The 23,235-nt window shown below is 34.4% G+C and overlaps 3 protein-coding genes across 15 annotated transcripts in view; 1 reads left to right on the forward strand and 2 right to left on the reverse strand.

Moving 5' to 3' along the window:
- Window positions 1–2,157: 2,157 nt before the first annotated feature.
- LOC116164715 (STAM-binding protein) lies at window positions 2,158–4,458 on the reverse strand. The gene is made up of 8 exons (XM_031478925.1): window positions 4,185–4,458; window positions 3,872–4,139; window positions 3,635–3,822; window positions 3,375–3,582; window positions 3,187–3,324; window positions 2,618–2,730; window positions 2,463–2,565; window positions 2,158–2,407 (listed from the first exon to the last, which is right to left on the reverse strand). Exons 1-8 carry the CDS (start codon window positions 4,298–4,300, stop codon window positions 2,348–2,350), a joined length of 1,194 nt encoding a protein of 397 aa, XP_031334785.1. The 5' UTR covers window positions 4,301–4,458; the 3' UTR covers window positions 2,158–2,347.
- A 4,602-nt stretch (window positions 4,459–9,060) lies between these two features.
- LOC116163485 (PH and SEC7 domain-containing protein 1) overlaps window positions 9,061–23,235 on the forward strand; it is a 94,358-nt gene continuing 80,183 nt past the window's right edge. For 6 of the 12 annotated variants that reach the window (XM_031477428.1, XM_031477427.1, XM_031477424.1 and 3 more), the window contains exon 1: window positions 10,819–11,055. In XM_031477428.1, coding sequence (XP_031333288.1) covers window positions 10,921–11,055 — 135 coding nt within the window. In that variant the 5' untranslated portion in view covers window positions 10,819–10,920. Of the gene's footprint in view, window positions 9,157–10,817; window positions 11,056–23,235 lie in introns of those variants that run through there. The other 6 variants (XM_031477423.1, XM_031477432.1, XM_031477425.1 and 3 more) reach the window with 3 other exon arrangements.
- LOC116163488 lies at window positions 16,324–17,075 on the reverse strand. 2 transcript variants are annotated; one of them, XR_004143748.1, is made up of 3 exons: window positions 16,980–17,075; window positions 16,587–16,933; window positions 16,324–16,530 (listed from the first exon to the last, which is right to left on the reverse strand). XR_004143748.1 is itself a non-coding variant. In XM_031477439.1 (2 exons), the coding sequence occupies exons 1-2, from the start codon at window positions 16,909–16,911 to the stop codon at window positions 16,505–16,507; spliced, it is 351 nt and encodes a 116-aa protein (XP_031333299.1). In that variant the 5' UTR covers window positions 16,912–17,068; the 3' UTR covers window positions 16,325–16,504. The 2 variants fall into 2 exon arrangements, 1 of the variants encoding a protein (XP_031333299.1); XM_031477439.1 differs by having other exon boundaries at window positions 16,325–16,530; window positions 16,587–17,068.

Consider the following 23,235-nt stretch of genomic DNA (forward strand, 5'->3'; position numbering starts at 1 on the left):
TACCTACATAAAAGGAATGTAAGATTATTACACGTGACTACTTGTTTTTAATTACACATAGGTATTAAATGAATAAACAATGGTAGGTATTAGTTTGTAGTATATATTCTGGGTGATTCATTAGGTGAGGACAATTTGAATTTCCCGCAAATCAAAAAAAATTATGAAGTTGGTACTAACTGATGATCATTTATTTAATTGCAGTGGTGTATCATCATGCTTTCAGTAAATCGTTTACTTATTTATAATCTACAAATACTGCTTCTGTTTTACCGCAAATTATAAACTAACACTAGACACAGCCACGTTTCTTACATATTTTAGTGCATAAACTCTAAAAATTGTTCAAAATGGAAAGAGTAATAAACCGCAAGTGGCACACAACAATTAACGGCGACACTGGTTTTTTAAATGAGTCATGACAGAAAAAAATTACTAATGAAATTCAAACCGTCAATCTAATAATGCAAAAAATACTAAAATCTTACGCGCGAAATTCAAGCGATCATCATTTCTAATGAATCACCCATAAAGTTACACGAAACGTACGCCTCCGATTGGGTTGGAATTGCATCCGTTGGGAGCGTCCTTTGTTTAAAATCAATCTTACCGCACCGTATTTAGACCTTTTGCAATTGGTGGTTTACCGAAACGTAAAACTTTTGGCCTTCTGGAACATTCAGATCATTTGATTTTTGCTTTTGCATTGGTACGCGTTCACTGAAACCAAAGAGTAATGGATACTCTTTGCTGAAACGGGGCGGACGCGCCGGAGATAATATTTTTAAATGATATTATATGACGATGTGTTTACTTGGACCATTGTTAAGTATTCAATGCTTAGACGTAGCGTACACTTACATTAAGTACAATGGAAATACGTTGCGTTTGCTCCCCCTCAGTGCACGCGTACCTTTATAGAGATCGCTACCTAGTCCGATTTGTTTCCATTTGGGGCTATTGCTATGAACCTTTTGGTTTGTTTTGGCATTCACCAGCGGCACCTTACCGCTTGCCCTCAGGAGTTCCTGGGCCCGCCGTTGTTCGTTGGATTACCTGGAGCTTTACCAGCACCGACCGCATCTTGTCCAGAAGGAAGAGACACCGAAACTTCTAGTGGCACCCGAAAAGCCCTCCCGATCCGCCGTCACCGTCCACAGATTTTGACTTTGACCTTTTTACGTTTCTTAAATTTCATCATTGTAATTATACCAGCGAAAGTTCGTCGCAAATATTATGAAGGCGATCGTAGCGCGGTGGCAAACTCGTCGTTCCTCGATTTACAACGCTCGATGATGGGGGTTCGAACTTCAACGCGTTTTTTTCTTAATACATCGCGGAAAAAATAATGATCTGACCGAGCGTGAGCGTCGGCACTCACCAAGTGCAAAAATTGCGGAGGATTTACTTGGAACCACCTAGAAATGTATGAAATCTTTAAAATTGGGTACCTATATAATGGGTTATCCTAAGGGCGCGTTTCTTCTGGATCGAATTCCCCTGACCGTGAATTTTTCTTCGGAGTAAGATCCTAGTGAGCAAGTATTCCGAATTTTCTGCGAGGGACAGAAGAGGGGGATTTCGGAATCGAATTTATTTGGGAATACAAAAACTAGGTATCTGCTATTTTGAGAATACAAAAACTATCTGCTATTTACGCCGTCTCGAGAGCATGAACGCTTCTCAGCCATCTTGGTTTGAAGTGGCATCAAGAGTCATAGTTTAAATTTGTTGTTTTTTTTATATTATTTGTAATGCAGGTAGCAGTCTTTGCTTTCTTTATTATGATTTATTTGTGGTTTGTGTATTTACATTCATTATAATTTCCAATATTTGTTTTTGAAATTGACACGGAAAATCAAGTGGAAAATGCTTTTATTACTTTGAAACCGTTAGCAATTTTGGTGTAAATGTTTTGATCAATCGCAGAAGTGGGAACACTGTAACTAAAATAGTTACGACATCTAAGACTGTGGTTGATCCTCGAATCTCATCTTTATACTGGCATTTTCCGAACAACGGAACAAGGGACCAGTTCTTCATCCCAGGGGGTGTGATCCTGTTATCAACCTTCATTTTTGAATATATGTGTTCCACATCTCTCGTAGTTTAAAGTACGAATTTGCTGACGTAATTTTCCATGTTGTTTATAATAAAAATGTTTTAATACATTTATTATATGTAAAAATAGACAACTTTTTAAAAGATTCACTACAGGCTAAAGCTAGTAAACACATAAGGTACAAGACATCACGTAAAAATTGTGTTATCAAAAGCTAGCCCCTCACAGCTATACAAAGCATTCGCTATTTTGAAGCAGATTAGTGTGATGATCAGTACAGGTAAGTTAACGTAAGTCGAGCACCTCCAATGCCGCATTTCCATCAACCTTCACGTGCTCAGCATTCTAATTGGGAAGTATTATATTCAATAGATATGTAAATGCACTTGTCCATACTTACCATAAATAGAGGTGGTTCCGTGGGATGTGGATGAAACCCTGATTTTTTACAATTCGAAATGTATGATAAACCGTAATTTGGTGTCAAAATAAAAAAACCTGTTCTAAAGTTATGAACACTTTCAAAAATTGGTTATTAGTCATTAAGATACTTACTCTTCATATTTTGGAGCACAAACTATGGCAATTGCTTCTGGCATTAACAACTGATAGGGACAATGAGTGTGCAGATCTACACTTGACAAAAATGCTGTTTGAGTCGGATGAGTCTGAAAATGTCAATTTTTATAATTAAAAACTGTCATAAATGGTTAAATTGTATGTAGAATCTAAAAATAAAATTATATACAGTGTTCTATTTAAAATTGGCATACATATTTTAGATTCCTCCTATCGACAATAGTATACCTACAATTTACAAAATATTTCGATGTCTCTTTTTCGAGATACAGATAGTCATTGTGGGACACCCTGCATAGTTGCTCTAGAATCTAGATGAATGTATAGTTTATATTATCAAAAAGCATATTCAAAAATTTTTTTACAAGCAACGAGGTCATTCCCAAAGTTTGATACTATGTATTTTGCAATGCGATTTATGGGTGATGATCTCCCCCCCCCCCCTCGCAAGTGTACAATGAGCTGATAATGTGGCCCTTATTCACACAGTATTGGTAATCCTAATCACCAAAGAGGACAAAAACCAAAAAATAACCAAAACCTACATGTATCCAACCAATTGTGATTAAATTATGCTGATCTTGATATTCAAATATTTCTTCCTCATTCATGGTGATACAAGAGTCGGAGGTTCCATTTTGCTTTGGTAAAATTACATGAGTAATAATCAGATTGTTCCTTTCCTGAAAATAAATATTTAGTTCTGTAAATCTACACTTTTGAATTAAATTACGAGTTTTCCAGCAAGAATACCACAAGTTTCAATGTTATTCATTGTACTTTTATGGGAAAGGGTTAAGAAATGAGTCATCACTTTCGATGGAATAACTACAGTCCTTAAACCAGGTTTTGTTAACGTCGGAGTTGGAATGGTTACACTATTTGTTGCTGGTTTGGTGGCACGGTCTATTGAAGGTGTTGTAGAAATTGATTTTGAAGACCTAATAAAATAAGTAAGCCAGAAGTTAGTTAATACAAAGGATTGGGAATCACCCTTCGTCATCAGCTGGAGGAGCAGAGGGAACATTCGGATCTGGATAATATATACCACCCAAATCGTCTAAGGGCTGAATTGCGATATCAGAAGTTGGCCAAACATCTGTTCCAACTTCCACTGATCTTTTCTTCTGCCTTTCTTTTTCCAACTCCCTTCGTCGTTTGTCTTCAGCCTGATGTCGCTTCTATTACCTCAGTGTGAAAGTTTGTCTCAACAGTAAATAAAATACTTACAACATCAATTAAATACTGATTATATTCTTTGGTAAATTGTTCTAATAAACGAGTTTTTAGGTTTTCTGCTTTCGGTAAAATCTCTCTTAAGTAAAACTGGTTTTGTTGCTTTTCCGAGGGAGGAACGTTCGCATAATCGGGATGGTGTCTAATTTTTTCCAAGAACAATGTCATGAACTTTAAATAAAGAACTAAAGCATTTTCTAAGCTTCCTTCATCTAAGTAGACATTCGCCATTCTCACCATTTCCAGCCCAGAGCGATAGTACCTATAACATAAATATGATTTTGAAATAGTTAGCCACAACCCTTACCTCCTTGGCGGCACACTAGGATCAACTTCAACAGCGCTACTAAAATTAATAAGGGCTCGCATTCTATCTTTGGGTTCCAAAACACCCAACGATTCTACATGTCTTTTGGCTTGCATTGTAGTCGTCCAAAAGCGTTATAGTCGGTGTACTTATTTACGTTTATCCAATATAATTATTAATAACATATTTCAATATAATTCATAAATCAAACTCAAAGTTGCTGAAATACACTACCTAGAATTTAGAGGTTAGAACAATTAAAAAAAACTGTCAAATGTCGAAATGTCAAATTAAATAAATACGTGTATACAGGGCCAACAAGATTCGTTTGGTCGTTTTTCTTGTTACAGGGTGTCACATAATTGTGCGACGTTCGTTTGTCCAACCATTGTAATATGTACAGATACGGTCCAACTAAATAACTCCGAGTAGTCCGAGTCCGAGTAACCACAAAAATGCATTTGCATTTGCAAAATGTCACGAATTCGGCTTACTTGAAGCAAGTTAAAGGAGATTGAAGAATATCTACATACGTATTATCTATACCGGGTGGAGCACGATAAGTAGGAACATAGGAATTTAACCCTCCTGTACATTTTACAAAAAAAATTGTAGAGTTTAAAGTTGTTCAGAATTAAAAGGTGCATACCAAACTGTTTTTACATGTTTTGTTAAGCTTTTGGTATAGACGCAAATTTAAAAATAAATTTCAACAATGTTAGTAGCGATAGCCATGACTTTTGTTGTTTTATGAATTGCTACATTTAATAACAGAAATGTTGAAATTTATTTTTAAATTTGCGGGTATACTAAAAGCTTAATAAAACATGTAAAAACAGTTTTGCATGCACCTTTTAATTCCGAACAACTTTAAACAGTTTTAAACAGTTTTTTTTTGTAAAATGTACAGGAAGGCAGGATATTGCATAAAACTAATTTCCCATGTTAAATCCCTATGTTCGTACTTACCGTCCACGTGCACCACCCGGTATGTACTAAGAGCATTTACAAGTTTGTGTAAGGCTTTGTCTAACTTCGCATTCATAAGCTACAAAAATCCCGATAGCTAATGAAAATTGTGGAAATTTTGAGATACCTTACTTTACCTTAATGGTAGTATTTTGAAGATACTTCTATAGAGTTTTAGAAATTCCTAAAGAGACTGTTATGGAGATTCAGAGAGATTTTTAAACGATTCCTGAGAAGTTGTGTTTTAAGAGCCTTTCTAACAACATTGCCTAGCATGCTTAAGAAGACTTCTGATGCGGAATTCTAACAAAATTACTAAGCAAATAACTGAGGAAACTTTTAAGGAGATCTTTTGAGATCTGAAACTATTTTGAAAGGCAGAGAGATTTGTGACGAAATTTTTAATAGAGAGATTCGAAAGGCGATTGCCAAGTGTTAATGTGCCTATTCCACCATTCCCTCACTCTTTAAATGCACATAAAAGAGTGATAAAAGGGGATCTCCCCATTTCAAAAATTTATACACACTTACTTTTACATAACGTTTCGCCTATTGCGAGTACTGTAATTTTTGTGGTACTTCAAAGTTCGAACATATATATTTCCTTGTTTGATTTTGTTTATAAAATCTAAAAGCCACCGTTTACGTACCTGCGCATAAGAATACAGCCCTCCCCACTCTAAAAATTATGTTATTGAAAATTGACTTTTACACAACGATTTAAAAGGTCTATTGTAAGTTTTTTTTTATAGTAAATCGAATATTTTTGTTTTTTTCTTTGATTGTGTTTACATAATCGGCAAGCCCCCCCTCCTCCTTTAACTGCATATAAAAATATACGGTACAATTTTTTTAAATAAAGATTTACTTTTACATGGACGATTTATGTTTCTGAAAGAGTTAGTTGTAACCTTGTAAATGTAGCGTGGTATAAATACGTCTAAAGAGACTTATCTGTACAGAAATTTGTAGTAAAAAGTAAAAAATATTTCTGTCAGGATATTCGCATCTAAAGATATTCGCCCCTCCCTTTACTCACCTTTGTGTTAATCGAAGTAAATCATGTGTTTATTCGAACCCCTTAACGAGCCAGGGTAGATGTCTCATGTTTAATTATGATCAATTTGTGTTATTCGTATTTCGTACCCCAAGTTTGTTTTAGGTGTTTTCAAAATTTATTTAAGTAATTCTTCTTGGAATTTAAGATATTTGGTCGTGGCCATTATTTGCCATAAAATTTGGACATTGAAATAGGGAATTTTTCATTGTGCCGGGATTCAGAAGAGTGCTGGGAAAATTTTAATAAGAGCGCTAGGCTAAGCTAAGTGTTTTGTGTATGGTTCATTTCGGCCGGGCCATTGCACATAGCATTAACTATTTGCTCGCCCAATGTGGGGCATTGCATTTGTTTTTTAGGCAAAACTGCCCAGTTAAACAAAATGTAATTAACAGAGGAAGTAATAGTATAAAACATATCTTAAATAGAAAAGTGATTAATAAACTAAGAGTAAAGATAAGAATATGAACTGCGTAAGCTCAAATGTCAACAGGTTCAAGTTTACTTATCTGGTGCATTTGATAAGAATATATGTGTATTTCTAATTTGTCTCGGCCTAATTTGAGCGTGTAATTATTAGTAAATATCTATAACTGCAATTGTAAAATTACCACTCGCTTGCAGTTATTGAGCTGAAAATAAAATTTGACAAGCATGAGTGATCTTTCATAACTTTTAACTGGAAATATTACTACGATGTTATCGCTCATCCATCCAAATCATATAATTATAGAACTTTGAAATCATTAAATCATTACTGTAATTTCATTTGAGTGAGTAAGTAGTGTCAGTTTAGAACAGTAAAAGCATGTTTTGATTTGTGTGCCAATTGTCATTCAATTAAAAAGGTAGGTTTTATACACAGTACCGTGGTTTTATCTTATATTTATAGTAGGTATTACTGTATAAGTAAATTGAAAAAATAATGTAAATTAAAGAAAGACCATTATGAATAAATCAACCAAATGTATATGATGACTGTAATTGTATTGTTCTTGTTCAATCTAAAAAGTGACAAACGCATCAGCCTTGATGGTTTCTACATTTTAAACTGCATTTCTANTGAAACTATTTTGAAAGGCAGAGAGATTTGTGACGAAATTTTTAATAGAGAGATTCGAAAGGCGATTGCCAAAATTTATACACACTTACTTTTACATAACGTTTCGCCTATTGCGAGTACTGTAATTTTTGTGGTACTTCAAAGTTCGAACATATATATTTCCTTGTTTGATTTTGTTTATAAAATCTAAAAGCCACCGTTTACGTACCTGCGCATAAGAATACAGCCCTCCCCACTCTAAAAATTATGTTATTGAAAATTGACTTTTACACAACGATTTAAAAGGTCTATTGTAAGTTTTTTTTTATAGTAAATCGAATATTTTTGTTTTTTTCTTTGATTGTGTTTACATAATCGGCAAGCCCCCCCTCCTCCTTTAACTGCATATAAAAATATACGGTACAATTTTTTTAAATAAAGATTTACTTTTACATGGACGATTTATGTTTCTGAAAGAGTTAGTTGTAACCTTGTAAATGTAACGTGGTATATAATCGGCAAGCCCCCCCTCCTCCTTTAACTGCATATAAAAATATACGGTACAATTTTTTTAAATAAAGATTTACTTTTACATGGACGATTTATGTTTCTGAAAGAGTTAGTTGTAACCTTGTAAATGTAACGTGGTATATAATCGGCAAGCCCCCCCTCCTCCTTTAACTGCATATAAAAATATACGGTACAATTTTTTTAAATAAAGATTTACTTTTACATGGACGATTTATGTTTCTGAAAGAGTTAGTTGTAACCTTGTAAATGTAACGTGGTATATAATCGGCAAGCCCCCCCTCCTCCTTTAACTGCATATAAAAATATACGGTACAATTTTTTTAAATAAAGATTTACTTTTACATGGACGATTTATGTTTCTGAAAGAGTTAGTTGTAACCTTGTAAATGTAGCGTGGTATAAATACGTCTAAAGAGACTTATCTGTACAGAAATTTGTAGTAAAAAGTAAAAAATATTTCTGTCAGGATATTCGCATCTAAAGATATTCGCCCCTCCCTTTACTCACCTTTGTGTTAATCGAAGTAAATCATGTGTTTATTCGAACCCCTTAACGAGCCAGGGTAGATGTCTCATGTTTAATTATGATCAATTTGTGTTATTCGTATTTCGTACCCCAAGTTTGTTTTAGGTGTTTTCAAAATTTATTTAAGTAATTCTTCTTGGAATTTAAGATATTTGGTCGTGGCCATTATTTGCCATAAAATTTGGACATTGAAATAGGGAATTTTTCATTGTGCCGGGATTCAGAAGAGTGCTGGGAAAATTTTAATAAGAGCGCTAGGCTAAGCTAAGTGTTTTGTGTATGGTTCATTTCGGCCGGGCCATTGCACATAGCATTAACTATTTGCTCGCCCAATGTGGGGCATTGCATTTGTTTTTTAGGCAAAACTGCCCAGTTAAACAAAATGTAATTAACAGAGGAAGTAATAGTATAAAACATATCTTAAATAGAAAAGTGATTAATAAACTAAGAGTAAAGATAAGAATATGAACTGCGTAAGCTCAAATGTCAACAGGTTCAAGTTTACTTATCTGGTGCATTTGATAAGAATATATGTGTATTTCTAATTTGTCTCGGCCTAATTTGAGCGTGTAATTATTAGTAAATATCTATAACTGCAATTGTAAAATTACCACTCGCTTGCAGTTATTGAGCTGAAAATAAAATTTGACAAGCATGAGTGATCTTTCATAACTTTTAACTGGAAATATTACTACGATGTTATCGCTCATCCATCCAAATCATATAATTATAGAACTTTGAAATCATTAAATCATTACTGTAATTTCATTTGAGTGAGTAAGTAGTGTCAGTTTAGAACAGTAAAAGCATGTTTTGATTTGTGTGCCAATTGTCATTCAATTAAAAAGGTAGGTTTTATACACAGTACCGTGGTTTTATCTTATATTTATAGTAGGTATTACTGTATAAGTAAATTGAAAAAATAATGTAAATTAAAGAAAGACCATTATGAATAAATCAACCAAATGTATATGATGACTGTAATTGTATTGTTCTTGTTCAATCTAAAAAGTGACAAACGCATCAGCCTTGATGGTTTCTACATTTTAAACTGCATTTCTATACCGATCCTAGCAAAAGTAGTTTGAGAAAGAAACGAAAAGTAAAAAAAGATTATCTCATCTGCTTATTGTCACGTCCTTTGAAATTAAAATGGCATGTGCCCTGTGGTCGCATAATTCGCGATAGATCAGATCGGATCTATGTAGGTATTTATATGTAGTTTTTATCAAATTTTTGTTCAAAATTTTCTTTTTTCTCCAATGTAAGACCATTATGTTTAAATCCTGAATGCATGCTGATAGTTCGAGGGTGCCTATTTAAAACAATGCCATTTGTTATATCATTCATTTGTTTGTCTGAAGGCGATTTGTTTAAAATTTTATATTTGTACCTGTTAATAAAGAAGAAAATATACCTATACGAATAATGTAAGAAAATATATTATGCTCGCCAGGAGAGAATGCCTGTTACCTGATACCTGATTTGCAAAAATGGTGTTACGAATATTTAAAAGTTGAGAGCTTTGAAAAAGTGAGACATAGTCTCACTTTTTTAGACGCTTACGCATACCATAAGAAAATTCGAACTTTCCTTAATAAAGCAGTGAAAACTGTTTTGAAATATCTCTCACCGTTTTAGAATAATACATTTTTAAAATTACCCCTGCAAATTCAATTCTTGACACATAAACTTGAATATCAACGAAGCCCTTGGAGCAAAGGGTCAACTATGGGGTATCGTTCTACTCCAAATTTTAGTTCAATTCATCATGTGCCAAAATCTTTAAAGGACTTATCAGTTTAATTTCATTTTCAAAGGTTCTCCATATCTTTCTAACTGACGCGTATCGGCGGTTTATTCAAAACGAGATGAAAATTGGCGGGCTCTGTTGAGAAATAAGCCCGACCAATCAGCTGCTAGGACCACTCAGATGACATCACGACTTGGTAATATTGCAGTTTGGGCCTCGCAGATGGTTGCCTGCTCACTTCTACGTAATTGGTTGTAAGTTTGTGACGTATTTAGATTGAAGTGTTTCAAATTCGGACTAAAACGCAACTTTTCCATAATTTATTTTGGGTTTATTTGACTCGCAAATAAAAATTGAGGATACACGGGTTTTTTATGTTTAATGTACACTGTAGATCAGAAATGAAAAATGAAGTCTGGATGTCCCTATTTAGCCATGCATTGCGTGTTTTTACAACTCTCTCGTCTTTATATAATTTCATTAAAATGTGAGTAAGACTCTTTTTCGTACTCACATCTGACTACAGCGACAAGTAGCATATATGCCGCATAACCGCATATGTAGTTCCCAAATAATTAATAATGTAACTAAATAAAGAAAAACTTTTATTTAACAAGGAAGGTAATTGCCTTAACCCGATACCCAACTCAAGGCAAGTACTACACCGTGAACATATATGCATAGTTTATAAAACGAAATCTTATTGAAGTGACCTCGTAAAAGGTCTACCTGTTTCTGAAGTACTGCGCTCTATCGGTGATTATTGGGCGTTACTCTTACTCGGTTGTCGGTTGGAGGTTATGTTAGTATATTGTGTTGTGCGATGTCCTGTAAGTTTTAAAATCGATGGTGTTAGAATATGGCTGAAGAATTATTAGTAGTATTAAATCGAAAAGATAATTCCGGTCTCGGTTTTTCGTTATTAGGGAAACCTGGATTACCACCCATCATTTATAATATTATTGACGATTCACCAGCGGCGGAAAGTGGAGAGGTAAGTGAACTTCCCCAATATTGTTTTAGTAGCGATATTTGGCGTCCTATAAGGTGCTAAAACATCAACCTCTAAAGTTAATTTTACCGGTTTGTCATCACTTTCGATCCATTTCATTTTGATGTCATTTCTAAGGTTTTAATTGGCGTCAATCTATCAACCTGCAATGCGTAGATTGTTTAAACGTCTATTATTGCATCGAGTCCTATAAATTTTATTAGATTAGATTGGAAGTGCAATAAAAAATTCAATTACCATTTTCAATTATTGACAGTTTCCCTTGGGTTGTTAGAAAAACATGAAAACGTGTTTTCTACATGCATTTCGAAATACGTGTACTTATGGTTGTATGTTAATCCTTCCTAATTATTTCCCTGTAATTATGGTAATTTGTACGTGATTCATTATTCTGGCCTCTATGGAAAATGTATACTTAGATAGATAAACTACCTATTCGATTATTTTATTTACGCCAACAAACCCTAAATGACAATACCTTTTTCTCGAATACCCTAGAGAATTACTTAGAAATGATTTGTTCCTAAATTTTCTGTGACGATTCTGTTCTGCCCCAAATAAGATACTCTTCATAATTAAAAACGATAAAGATAAAATGTGCACTACTTTTTTCATGTTTTTATTTAAATGCAGAGCGGCGAAAAGAAAGAATTATTCGACGGTGTAATGCCTTTGCTGTTAATTTTGTCGCATAACGTTCACACCCCGACAAGCATTTGCATAAATATTCTAGAAACATTGCCCATTATTACCTTTTTAATTTAAATTTCGCTGATCTAGATGTGGATAACTGCGCGTAATTAATCATGAGTGTTACGTTTCAACCTCAATATAAAGGGCAGATCAGCTGGTTGAAGTGGAACCTGTTTTAGGCATTCAAATTTGTATTTTTCCATGCGAATTGTGAACAACGCGACGTAGGGGATTGTTTGTTCACGTTACTTTTAAATTAAATCGCATTTTGCTGCTCATAGTTTTTACTTTCCTACAACTAACTCTTAGGTACCTACTAGAAAGGGTTGATCCTTTTATGTTTTGTCGATACATAATCAAGGATAAGCGCAGTGCAGATCCTTTTTCTTGATAGTTGATAAATTACTAATAATTGCCTAGACAGTTCATGCTAGATACAAAATATCACCCAGTAGGTAACTCTTTATTGTATACCGTGGGAATTATACAGGGCGTTGAAGAACAAACTGTTCGATGCTACAAACTTCAGTGTAGGCTCGAGTGTAGGCTTATCCAACCTATTTCGAACTTGATCAAACGAAACATGCAAAAATTGCTTTGTATTCTGAGTGGAATCATTGAATAAAGAATTCAATGGTGGGATGTCAACTTGCAAAGAAATTGCGATGTGTGCGAATTCCTCGAGAAATTTCCTCTGGATTAGGGTTGATCTCGGGGATCTCAGAAAAAATTCTTATAGTTCTATTTGTCCTCTTTTTCCGAGTCTTTTTCAAATTTGTGTGGGGTGAAAAATGTTTTAGTCGAAATACACGGGATAAACTAATTCTAAGTAACTTTTTTGTTCTACAACGTTTTTTTTCTGAAAGTGAATATGAAGAAGTAGGTACCTACCTATGTTTTCGGCGAGGTTTTCGGAAAAAGTTGTTCTTAATTACAATGCCCCTTTTAAAAATGCTAAAAGAATCACGGGTTTATGGTATCTGTAGACCCAATATAAACGGCAAAATTGGGGGCAAAATTGAAAGTTTCAACGTGGAATGAAAAACAAATTCGTTTTTCGGAGAAAACCGAGGAGAACTCATATACTTAACCTTTTTTGAAGTGTTAAAAAAAGTGTGTTTGTAAGTCCCTAGCATGAAACCCTTGATGAAAATTAAGCGAGTTAATGACAAACATAATGTTGTTCCTAATTTTTTTCCGGTAAACAAGAAACTGTGAAATCCACCCCCTATCATCTACTAACAATTATTGTTACTTACCACTTTCACTTTATTTATGTATTGTAACCGGCACATAAGAAGGCGAAAGATCACGCATCCCTACTATTCAACATTCATATTTTATCTCGTATTTTATTAATTGCACATCGAATTGCACCTATTAGTGCAGACTTTAAATTAGTCACCTATGCATAGCCCGCTCTGGCCTGTGAGTATGTACCTGTAATCTGATCTAGATGCCCTAGATGTTTTGCAAAATATTGCCTCTTCCTCGGCCTTTTCTTTAAAATTCCTCAAAAACTGTTAATAATACGCAACAATTTTTGGAGTACAAAATTGTAGGCTTTACTTTTGTGAAAATTTTTCGATGTAGGAGCAAAATTGTACACAATTTCTCTCGCCATCTTTGTAAAATATTTCTGGTCACCGGTGGCGTATCCAACTTACTTCTTTTTTTATAAACGCATATTTTATCGAAGAATAAATTGTTAAGTATTTGAAGAGTACTTATTTTTAGCGTGTTTTTGAAAAAAGTAGCGGTGATATATTTACTTTGGCTGGAAGTATAACTCTCGAAGGAATCACAGTAGAATGTTGGCTTTGTGTCACAATTCTTTACATGCAGATTATATTTATCGACATTATGCAACACCATATACATTATTTCATTTTTACTGTATACATTTCATGTGGGTAAGAAAGAAGGGCGGTAGCTGGTAGAAAACGGATATGGCAGAAAAACCGAAATTTTCCGATTTCGTTCTTATTTTTTTCCTGATGTTACTTGAGCGGTTACAGAAAAATAGAAAATACTTTCTCATTGCCACTTTTTAAGCTGTACGAATACAACGATGTCCGGCACAAAAAAATAAAGGTTGGAAACCGTTGGTTTCAACAGGATGGTGCACCCACGCACAACGCTTTAATCGTTTGAGAATACCTATCGGACAGATTCCCTGTAAAAAAGTTTGTCGGATAGGTATTCTAGCACAACTTGGGCGTTGTGTGCGGGTGAAACCAACAGAATTTCCAACTTTTGTGTGTTGTATTCGTATTAAAAAATGCTAATTAATAGAGTATTTACTTTTTTTTCATAAAAAAACGTATTAAAAATCTCTCAACGCTGTCTTATAGATCTTATAAAGTGGCAATGGGAAAGTGTTTTCTATTTTTTTGTAACTGCTCAAATAACATCAGGAAAAAATAAAAACGAAGTCGGCCATTTTTGATTTTTCTCTCATTCAAATTTTCCGAGGACACACCTGAATCCCGGCACAATGACAAATTTCAATTTCGATTGCAAATTCTAAATTTTATGATAAATAACGGCTACGATCAAATTCCTTGAACTCCAACAAATTTTGAAAACATCTGAAATAAACTTTGGGTAAGAATCAACGAATTAATCATGATGATTAAGCATGAGACTCGGCATGAGACATAAATCTGCATCGTAAAAGGGTTGGAATAAACACACGACGTATATGAATTAGCGCAAACTTTATTCTAACACAAATCAAATAAATAACAACAGTTTTCTGTAAAAAAATCCTAAAATCCGGGCAAAAACCACAAATTGCGACAAAGTTATAGTAGGTTAGAATAGTTGGGTAATATTTGAGTGCTCCGTTTCTCAATTTTTGGATCACTCATAACGTGATTCTGGTTCCCCCTCGATACCCCCGAAACGGTTTTGCGCGATTTTCAATATCTCCTTTAGTTTGGAAAATATGGCCAACTGCAAGTTTTAAAATTGATACCCTGTATGTATATACTATGCGATCAAAAATGAGTTGCTGTCGAGTCACCTTTGGAATTTTTGTTTACATGTGAAATCGTATTTAATTTGAACTTCAAAAGGCGACTCGGCAGCAACTCATTTTTGATCGCCCGTTATGTCTTGTACCTGTTCAAAATCGTTTTGGTCGTTTTACTTTCTTCTTTAGTACATTTAAAATGGTGCATGTCCATGCAGTACCCGCAATATCACTCAGACACGAATGGCTGGAATGGACTGAAAAGAAAAGTATACTTTCATTGAAATGCCTTTTTTGAGTTGATAAATTCAAATACTTGAAACAATAAATTTAAAGAAAGAGTACTACGTACTCGAAATTGGCCAGATTCGCGAACCTCAAAACTCATGACTTAAAAACACTAACTTAGCAAGGTATTTTTTTAAGGCAAAAACAACCACATTGATGTCTCCCAAAACCAGCCTGAAATAATTGTTTTCTTACGACTCCAATAAAACAATAGCAATTAATATCCGGAAAACAACAATACGAATCAATGGTAGGGCAAAAACCAATATCTATTATGAAGTATCAAAAAATAGAAATATTTGTAGTGTGGTTCATTAAAAAGGAACATGGTGACGTACACACCACTTTTATGGAACACCCTGTATTTTTTTTATGTTATTTAATCGTCAAAAAGTGGTCGTCTATAGGCAAATAGAATATACACGGTGTCCAAGATAAGGATGTTTGTCATGGGGTCTCTGCAACCATAGAAGATACAACGATGGTGAAATTAGAAAAACGATGGTTTAAAGAAAATCAGAAAATTCCTCTAGTTCGATCTCAGATATCGTCCCTCACATGGACACCCGTCTGGACGAAACCCTACACCCATTATTTCATACGTTTGGGCCTCCCGGTATTTACACTTCAGTATAATATGCATGTCCTACGCGTCGCAATAATTTGAAAACCTAGGTGCCGAGTCCAGTGTTGAAGTTAAAATTGTTCGAATTTCAAAAATACAGGTACAAAGATCGCATTTTGGTGTAGATTCTGTAAATTCGATCGAAAAATGTTTCAGATAAAAGCCGTTCTGTGGTAATTTTTACGTATAAATCGATGTTTACTTTTCTTATATACTATTTAGAAACATTTGAAATTTGCACGTTCATCTCAAATGTATGAAATGAATAGTATCCTTGAATGGGTTAATTTTCCAAGTGCATGATACAATACGGGGCTCTAAAAGTGGATTAAAATCTAAATTCACTTACCGCAAGTTTTGTTTAATTTAATATGCCACAATCCCCATTTACCGCTTTATTACTCGCGCTCCGCGTAGAGCAAACAGTACAACGCGCATAAGAATTAAATGAGGTCTTTTTTCGCGTTTAGTAAGACCTTAGAAATGTACCGGGTGATTCATTAGAACTGAGGACAGTTTGAATGTCCCGCAAAACTAAAAATTTTAAAGGTTGGTAATAACAGAATATCATTTGTCTAATTCCAGTGGTGTATGTAGAATCACTTTCCAAGGGTAATAATTTATTTTTAATTTACAAATAAGTCTCCCATTTTACAACAAATTTTACATTTGCACTAAGCACAGTCACGATATTAAAATTGTATTAAATGAACTATAAAAATTGCTCAACATGTCCACCATTGTGTTCACGGCACAATTCCACTCTACGCTTCATATTGTCAAACACTTTCTCCAGAGTTTCAGGTGAAATTTTTTCTAGTTCCTCAATAATTGCTGCTCGTAGTTCATCAAGAGTATGTTGAATAAGACACTCCTGTAATTCGAAAATAAAGTTAGTAGGTATAAATTCATTCTACGTGTACCACTTACCAGCTTGGGCACTTAACTGACGGATTGACTTTTTGGGACTCGCCTCCATTCGTTGTCTGACATCTTGGACCACTTCATCGTTTCGTAGTAATGGACGACCGGTATGTTTTTCTTTACAAATGCAATTCTTGTTTTCAAATCGGTCCACAATTCGTGTCTTATGATTGGCAAATGCTTTATAAGAAATAATAACATCGGGATACTCTTCCATAAATTGCTTTCGACAGGACCGGAACGAATATGACCACGTTCCATCTTCATTACGTACAGCACTTCGAAAATGAGCCTTCAAAATAAAGGCATATTGTTCTTGTGTGAAGGGCATCCTCAAGAAGGGTTTTTGTAACCTACAAATGCAAATTAGTGTGATTTAACCGTTACTTAATTACTTACTTCAACAAACTCTTGAATTTACAGCGTAGCTCTGAAAAGAACTGTTTTTAAGAACGTTGATAATACAGTTTGCAAACGTAAATTAAAAACAACGACAAATTAACGAAATAACGACGGCACTGGTGACTAATATGAAGTAGTAAAATAACTAAAAATATATCATCGCCAATTCAATCACGTAAAAAACACTAGAATTGTACGCGCGAAATTCAAACTGTCCTCAGTTCTAATGATTCACCCGGTATATAACACCAAGAAAATTTCGACGGTGTTAAACTTGGTTCCATTTTACTAATTGCAGTGTGTTATTTGTCGTTCTACAATGTATAAAAAATGTTCTCTTTGACTTTAATACAGAGTAACATACCGAAATCGAAGCAGGGATGTTATTGACTTGCTGCTATATCAGTTTTTAGTTGGAGAGGGACATTGTTTACGAAGCCTCTAGTATTTTCAGCCGTTAGTGGTATGAGTGCAACTTTATAATTTTAAATTGCATATAATTTGGAACGTCTTTCTTAACTGAACTGTAATTTTTAAGATGTTATGGATTTGTCCGTCTGTCGGTCCGTATCTTCCTCGTGTAATTCGAGAACGGAAAGAGACAGCAATGTGAAACCTTCGCCAATCGATTTCTACGAGTTCAAGAAACAGTACTATTGAATATGAGCGTCAAAATACTGAAAATCGTGTAGGTTTCTTCGTATCTTGTTATTAGATAAGTATATTTCACAGTGAAGCTCCAAAGACGTTTTTGTTTATCTCTCTTGCAAAAAGGATTAGATGCCAAATTAAGATTTGAAACTTCTAAATCATCCCAAGAACTAAGCAATCCAAATTACGTTCAAACTAGTTTGAGGGCTACTGAAGTTAATAATGAAATGTTAATAAGTCACCATAGCAACTGATCTACTGCAGCTTAGCATCTAAGTAACATTTTTGGAGAAGACATTAAATGGCAAATTTAATTGCAAAAGGAAAAATGGACAAGTTTTTGGGTAATGCACTGCTTATATCCTGCCAATAGGTCAGTCTCGTTTTAGATGAGTCACCATGTGCAATGCAAATGCATCGTTTATTGTATAAAAATGCCTCGAAAAACGCTGTTTAGGATTTGTCCAATTAAAAATTTCGCAATTTAAAATTTTGCGGTGGGGTGATAGGGAGCCGGTGGTTGTACTATTGGAGATGAGAACGGATTTGAGCATTTTTGTATATATCATATCTATAATATAACATTTTTAGTCCATTCAATTTTTTTAAAATATATCATCCAATATACTTATTTATAATCCGAGTTTATAATCAATACGATAACGAGAATGTTATCATGCTGCTCTTTAAAGGTATTGAAAAAGGTCATCATTGCAGTAAACCCGAGAGTAAACCATAGTAAAATGCGCCTATATTCTGCGAAAATCTCGAATTGATGTGAACTAGATAATCCTAACTCAATCTTCAGTCCCTTGTCTGCGCAATTGATCAAAGTGTAGAGATAAGTTTAGTCAATTTCAACAGTTTTGCTTAATTATTTTCTTATCGTGTCTGTATTGAAAAGGGAATTAAAATTAATATTTTATTTTATGATAAGATCAAAGCAGCGCCGTCCACATAATTTTTCATAGTAAGTATTCCTTATTTATATTTAAGGAGCAAATTCCTCGGAAAAACTGATATAATAGGATTGTGGCCGAGTGGGAACAATGAATTTCTATAATCTTTTGAGAAACGGTCTTGAATATTTATTCATTCAAATTCTGTGGGGGATGAATAACGAAGTTGTTTTAGTCGTATGCGTCGAACTCGCCGTCAATTCATTTCCACCAACTTATTCGCTTGTAAAAATTCTGAGGATTACGCCAACGCGTTAGTATTTCAGATTGGAAAATGATGTTCTCATAAATGAAATAATAGAAGAAAAGTTTTCCAATCCGACATTCCTTAATCGTTGCAGGACATGCAAAAATGAGCTTACAAAAACATCCCTTTTACGCTCGCTTTTACGTATACCCGCATTTATTCTAAGTAACCAGGCAATGCAATTCCGACTAAAACTACGTCTCTGTAGTTCAACTTTTGTAAGCAGCATTGCTTTGAAGATACCTAAAGTAACATCAACTACAAACTACCGCAGAAATTCGAGCAGAAATTAGTACATTTTAAGTGTACAAGATACAATTATCGCAGCCATGCAGCTGAAATCGATTATAAAATGTAGTCCATGCGAATACGAATTACCACACTGTACATTTACATGGCCACAATTTGAATACCTATATAATAGACAACTAGGCCAGTATAATTTACATTCACTATCAGCTTGGGAATAATCAATGAGCTGACTATCCAAAATTGCTTGCAATACCGAAAAATGAGAATTTCATTTTTTCAAGGGCCTGACCTTTCAATTACAATTTCAGAAACATTTTGTCAAAACGAGGTGAATTAAAAAAAATACAAGGTTTCTAGAAATGAGTAGTAAGTTGGGGTTGGTATATATGTATTTATTACGTATGGGGTGAACCTTTTATGGTAATACTCTGACGGTTGCCTTTGTTCATGTAAATTACACTGCAAATGCGTTGCATTATGTGCAAATCCTATTCTATTGTTACTAGCTACATAGTAAGAAAGGACTCGCACAGTAATATTTTACCTGAAATAAAAAAAAATGACTGACTTTGATTCCCTACTTCCCTTTCTAGTAATATTGGAGATGATTTTTTTACAAACATTTCAATTAAATGTAGACGAAGAACACAGTGCCGCCGAGCTGTATAGCGACACGTGTTTTTCTAACGCAGCAGCATAGATTATTTTTATATTTTGGTTTACATACACACATTAGGTACATTGGTGACCTTCTGTTTTACTTTCAATGTAGTGTGCGAACAAAGCTATGTAGTGTGTTCAGGATAAGAATGAACAGTATGGAAAAAACGGAAACCATAAAAGATACACAGTTGGTTAAATTAAAAAAAAAAATGAATAAGACTAGTAACACGAGCGCAATTTGAATTGTTAAGTACTTCATAAAGGTCATGTAACGGACTATTTATGTGTACAGAGGAAAGTAAGTTACAGTATAAATATTCTTATAAATCAGAAACTTAGCATTGCGCAGTCTGTGCATGCGCATACCTGATGTTTAAAATATGCGATATGTTTGCCTTTGATAGAACAATGTTTGGTTGAAATTTCAAAAAAATTTCTCCGTAAATAAGAAAGATAACCTCGAAGATATAGCATTGTACATTTTGCTCATGCACGAACTACATATCTTGAAAACTGTAGGAGTTGAAGACCTCGGACGGACGGACGGACGGTGAAAGTGGCCATAGAGCGAAGCAAGTGTTGCAAGAGATAAGTAACGTACCTAACTTAGCTATGCAAGTAACTTTTTTTGGAGCTGTATATACTGAAAGAAGAAAACGAATTCCTTGGAAAAAAGAGCAGACAACGGGCACTTAACATTCAATATTAATGTATTGGTCACGCAGAGCTATAGTTTTACTCATATTATTCGTCCAATGGGCAATGATGTACATAGGCAGCGTAGTCATGCATGTTATGGCAAATACCGAGGCAAATACCATTTTAGTAAATTTTAGAATCGCTTGTTCTCAGAAATAATGAACCGTAGGGGAAAAGTTTAAGGGAAATTTTTGTAGATAATTACATGATCTACAATTTTTGTCTGAAGTATTTTTATCATAAAACTAACCGTTTCGCTAAAAAATCCAAAAAACACATTTTTCTACAACTGTCAAAAAATCCTGTCATTTTCTGACGAATTTCGAAACACGAAGTACTAGATTTTTAAACGGTTAATTAATAAGTAAGGTTGCTATTGACAACGTGCGTGCAACCGTCAACAATGAAAAAAAGTAGTTCGCATACATGACAAAGTTGAACTTGAACAGCAAATTTAATTAACAATCGGTTCAGTTTTAGAAAAAATATTGTATATAACGCTAGCGCGAAGTTATTTCGCGCATTTGACCTTCAGTCTCAATGCGCGAAATTGAACTTCGCGCTTTTGTTATACAGAGTGGCCCAACGAGAAGTATACAGAGGGCTTTTAGGGTATTAAATTTAGAAATTTAGAAAAATCCTCGAACACGTCAATTTTGTATTCGAGGGGGACAACTTTTGGAATACAAATCACGAACCCAAGTCTTCACCCCTCTACGTAGGGAGCTTAACCCCCAAAATTTTAAATGGAATCCTATGGCAAATGACACGTAATTTGAAAGCCCTGATTTAAGTCCTTTAGATTACTTCTTGTGGGGATATTTAAAGAATAAAGTTTATGCTACTCCGCCCGGAACATTACAAGGGTTGCGAGCACATATAACCATAGCGTAAGAATAGAATACACTATGGTATAACTCAACAATTTCGAGCGATTACCCCTGAAATCTTACAACATGTACGGCAGCGTTTTGAAGCAAATCTTTATTATTGCATGGAAGCAGGCGGAAGGCAATTCGAGCATTTATTGAAATAAATGTTGTGTGTTTAAAGTTAGTTGTTATTTTTTGCACAATTTAAACCTTTTTTAATACAAGGTGACTTAGATCGCATTTGTTTTGGTTTTTTTAGAAAAAACCATTTCAAATGCAAATATCTCCGAAACGAATCAATAGAATTTAAAAAGCAAAGCATATTAGTAATCACGATTAAATTGACTTTCAAATAACGTGTCATTTGCCATAGGATTCCATTTAAAATTTTAGGGGTTAAGCTCCCTACGTAGAGGGGTGAAGACTTGGGTTCGTGATTTGTATTTCAAAAGTTGTCCCCCTCGAATACAAAATTGACGTGTTCGAGGATTGTTCGAAATGTCTAAATTTAATACCCTAAAAGCCCTATGTATACTTCTCGTTGGGCCACTCTGTATAAATAACTATTTTGCAAACTTTGACCGTAAATAAAATTTGTTGCACACATGGGAACTATGGGGACTTTTTACAATTTCATTCTAACGTTCATGTAGATTTTCAACTTCTTGTGAATTTATGTAAGGATGAATTCTATTTTGACCGGATTAATTTTGGGAGGTTTGGGTAAATACCCTGGTAAATACAGTCGACGAATCAAATATTGGCCAAGGTCTAAGGCTGTTTATTTTTGAAGGTAATTTTGCGAAAGGGAAAGAAATCGTTTATGGGGATTCGGCGAGGGATTCGGGCAGTTGTGTGTGTCTTGTGGGTTATGTATAGGTAAAGCACCTGGGCTAGCAAACGGTCCACTTCACAATAAAGACAAAATAAGATAAGATGTGTCGGTTTGTCCATTCGCCCTTCTATCCGTTAAATGTTAACTAGCATAGTGATCTCAAATCTTTTTCAATTTCTTCAATCTCCATCATGGATCATTGTTATTGAGTCTCGGGTGCGCCGGTTTAAAAATAGGCGCTGGAGGAAGAATTTCCATCCTGAAAATCCTATGCAATTCTCCATATCTTAACATATTGCTATCCTTACATTAACACAAAAAGCCACTTATTTAAAGATATATTGTTTGTTTAAAGACGTTAATGCCATTTGTTGCGTCACAAAGATAAAACGGAAAAATGTAAATAATTTTCCTCGAAATACCTTTAGCCTACATAAGGGAAATGAATGCAGTCAATTATAATTCTCCAGGCAAAGAAAATCGATAGACTAACAAAGAAGACATCTATGTAAGTACGTACCTACCCTTAGTATAGCTAAAAAGGCATTTAGTAAGCGCAGGTGGCGTATGCGTTTCTTTTAAAAAAAGGTTTAATCTTTATAATTGCTTCTACCCTCTTATAATACGCGTTATATTCATGTACGGGCTGCATATCCCAGATCCCTATTATAATGTATTGTTTCTCACTTTGCGGTTTAATTACTTCTACGTCTCCTTTCTAGGTACAATTAAAATTCGCCTATTATGTTTTCTGAAATTGTGAACGCAAAGTAAGGTCTATTGAAATTTAATTTTCTAAAAGTTTTGCTTCAATTGTGAAGGGTGTCGACCGCAATGAAAATTGGAAAGTGATGCAGGTCATTGGCGATGAGTGAAAAGTTCAGGTTTTGTTAGCATGACCAAATTTGTTTTTACCTAATTGGTTTGACTTGACACTGATGAGTGCTACCTTGGTATTGTAGTGATGACAATGACAATTTATTTCATTCAAGCGCCTATCTAACAATGAAGTTTGTATTTTTCGTATTCATAAAAAGCGACTTCTTTAGATAGTTACAATTCTTCCAATCGAGTC

Source organism: Photinus pyralis, unplaced genomic scaffold (genome assembly GCF_008802855.1).
Source record: "Photinus pyralis isolate 1611_PpyrPB1 unplaced genomic scaffold, Ppyr1.3 Ppyr1.4_LG2, whole genome shotgun sequence".
Lineage (NCBI taxonomy): Eukaryota > Metazoa > Arthropoda > Insecta > Coleoptera > Lampyridae > Photinus > Photinus pyralis.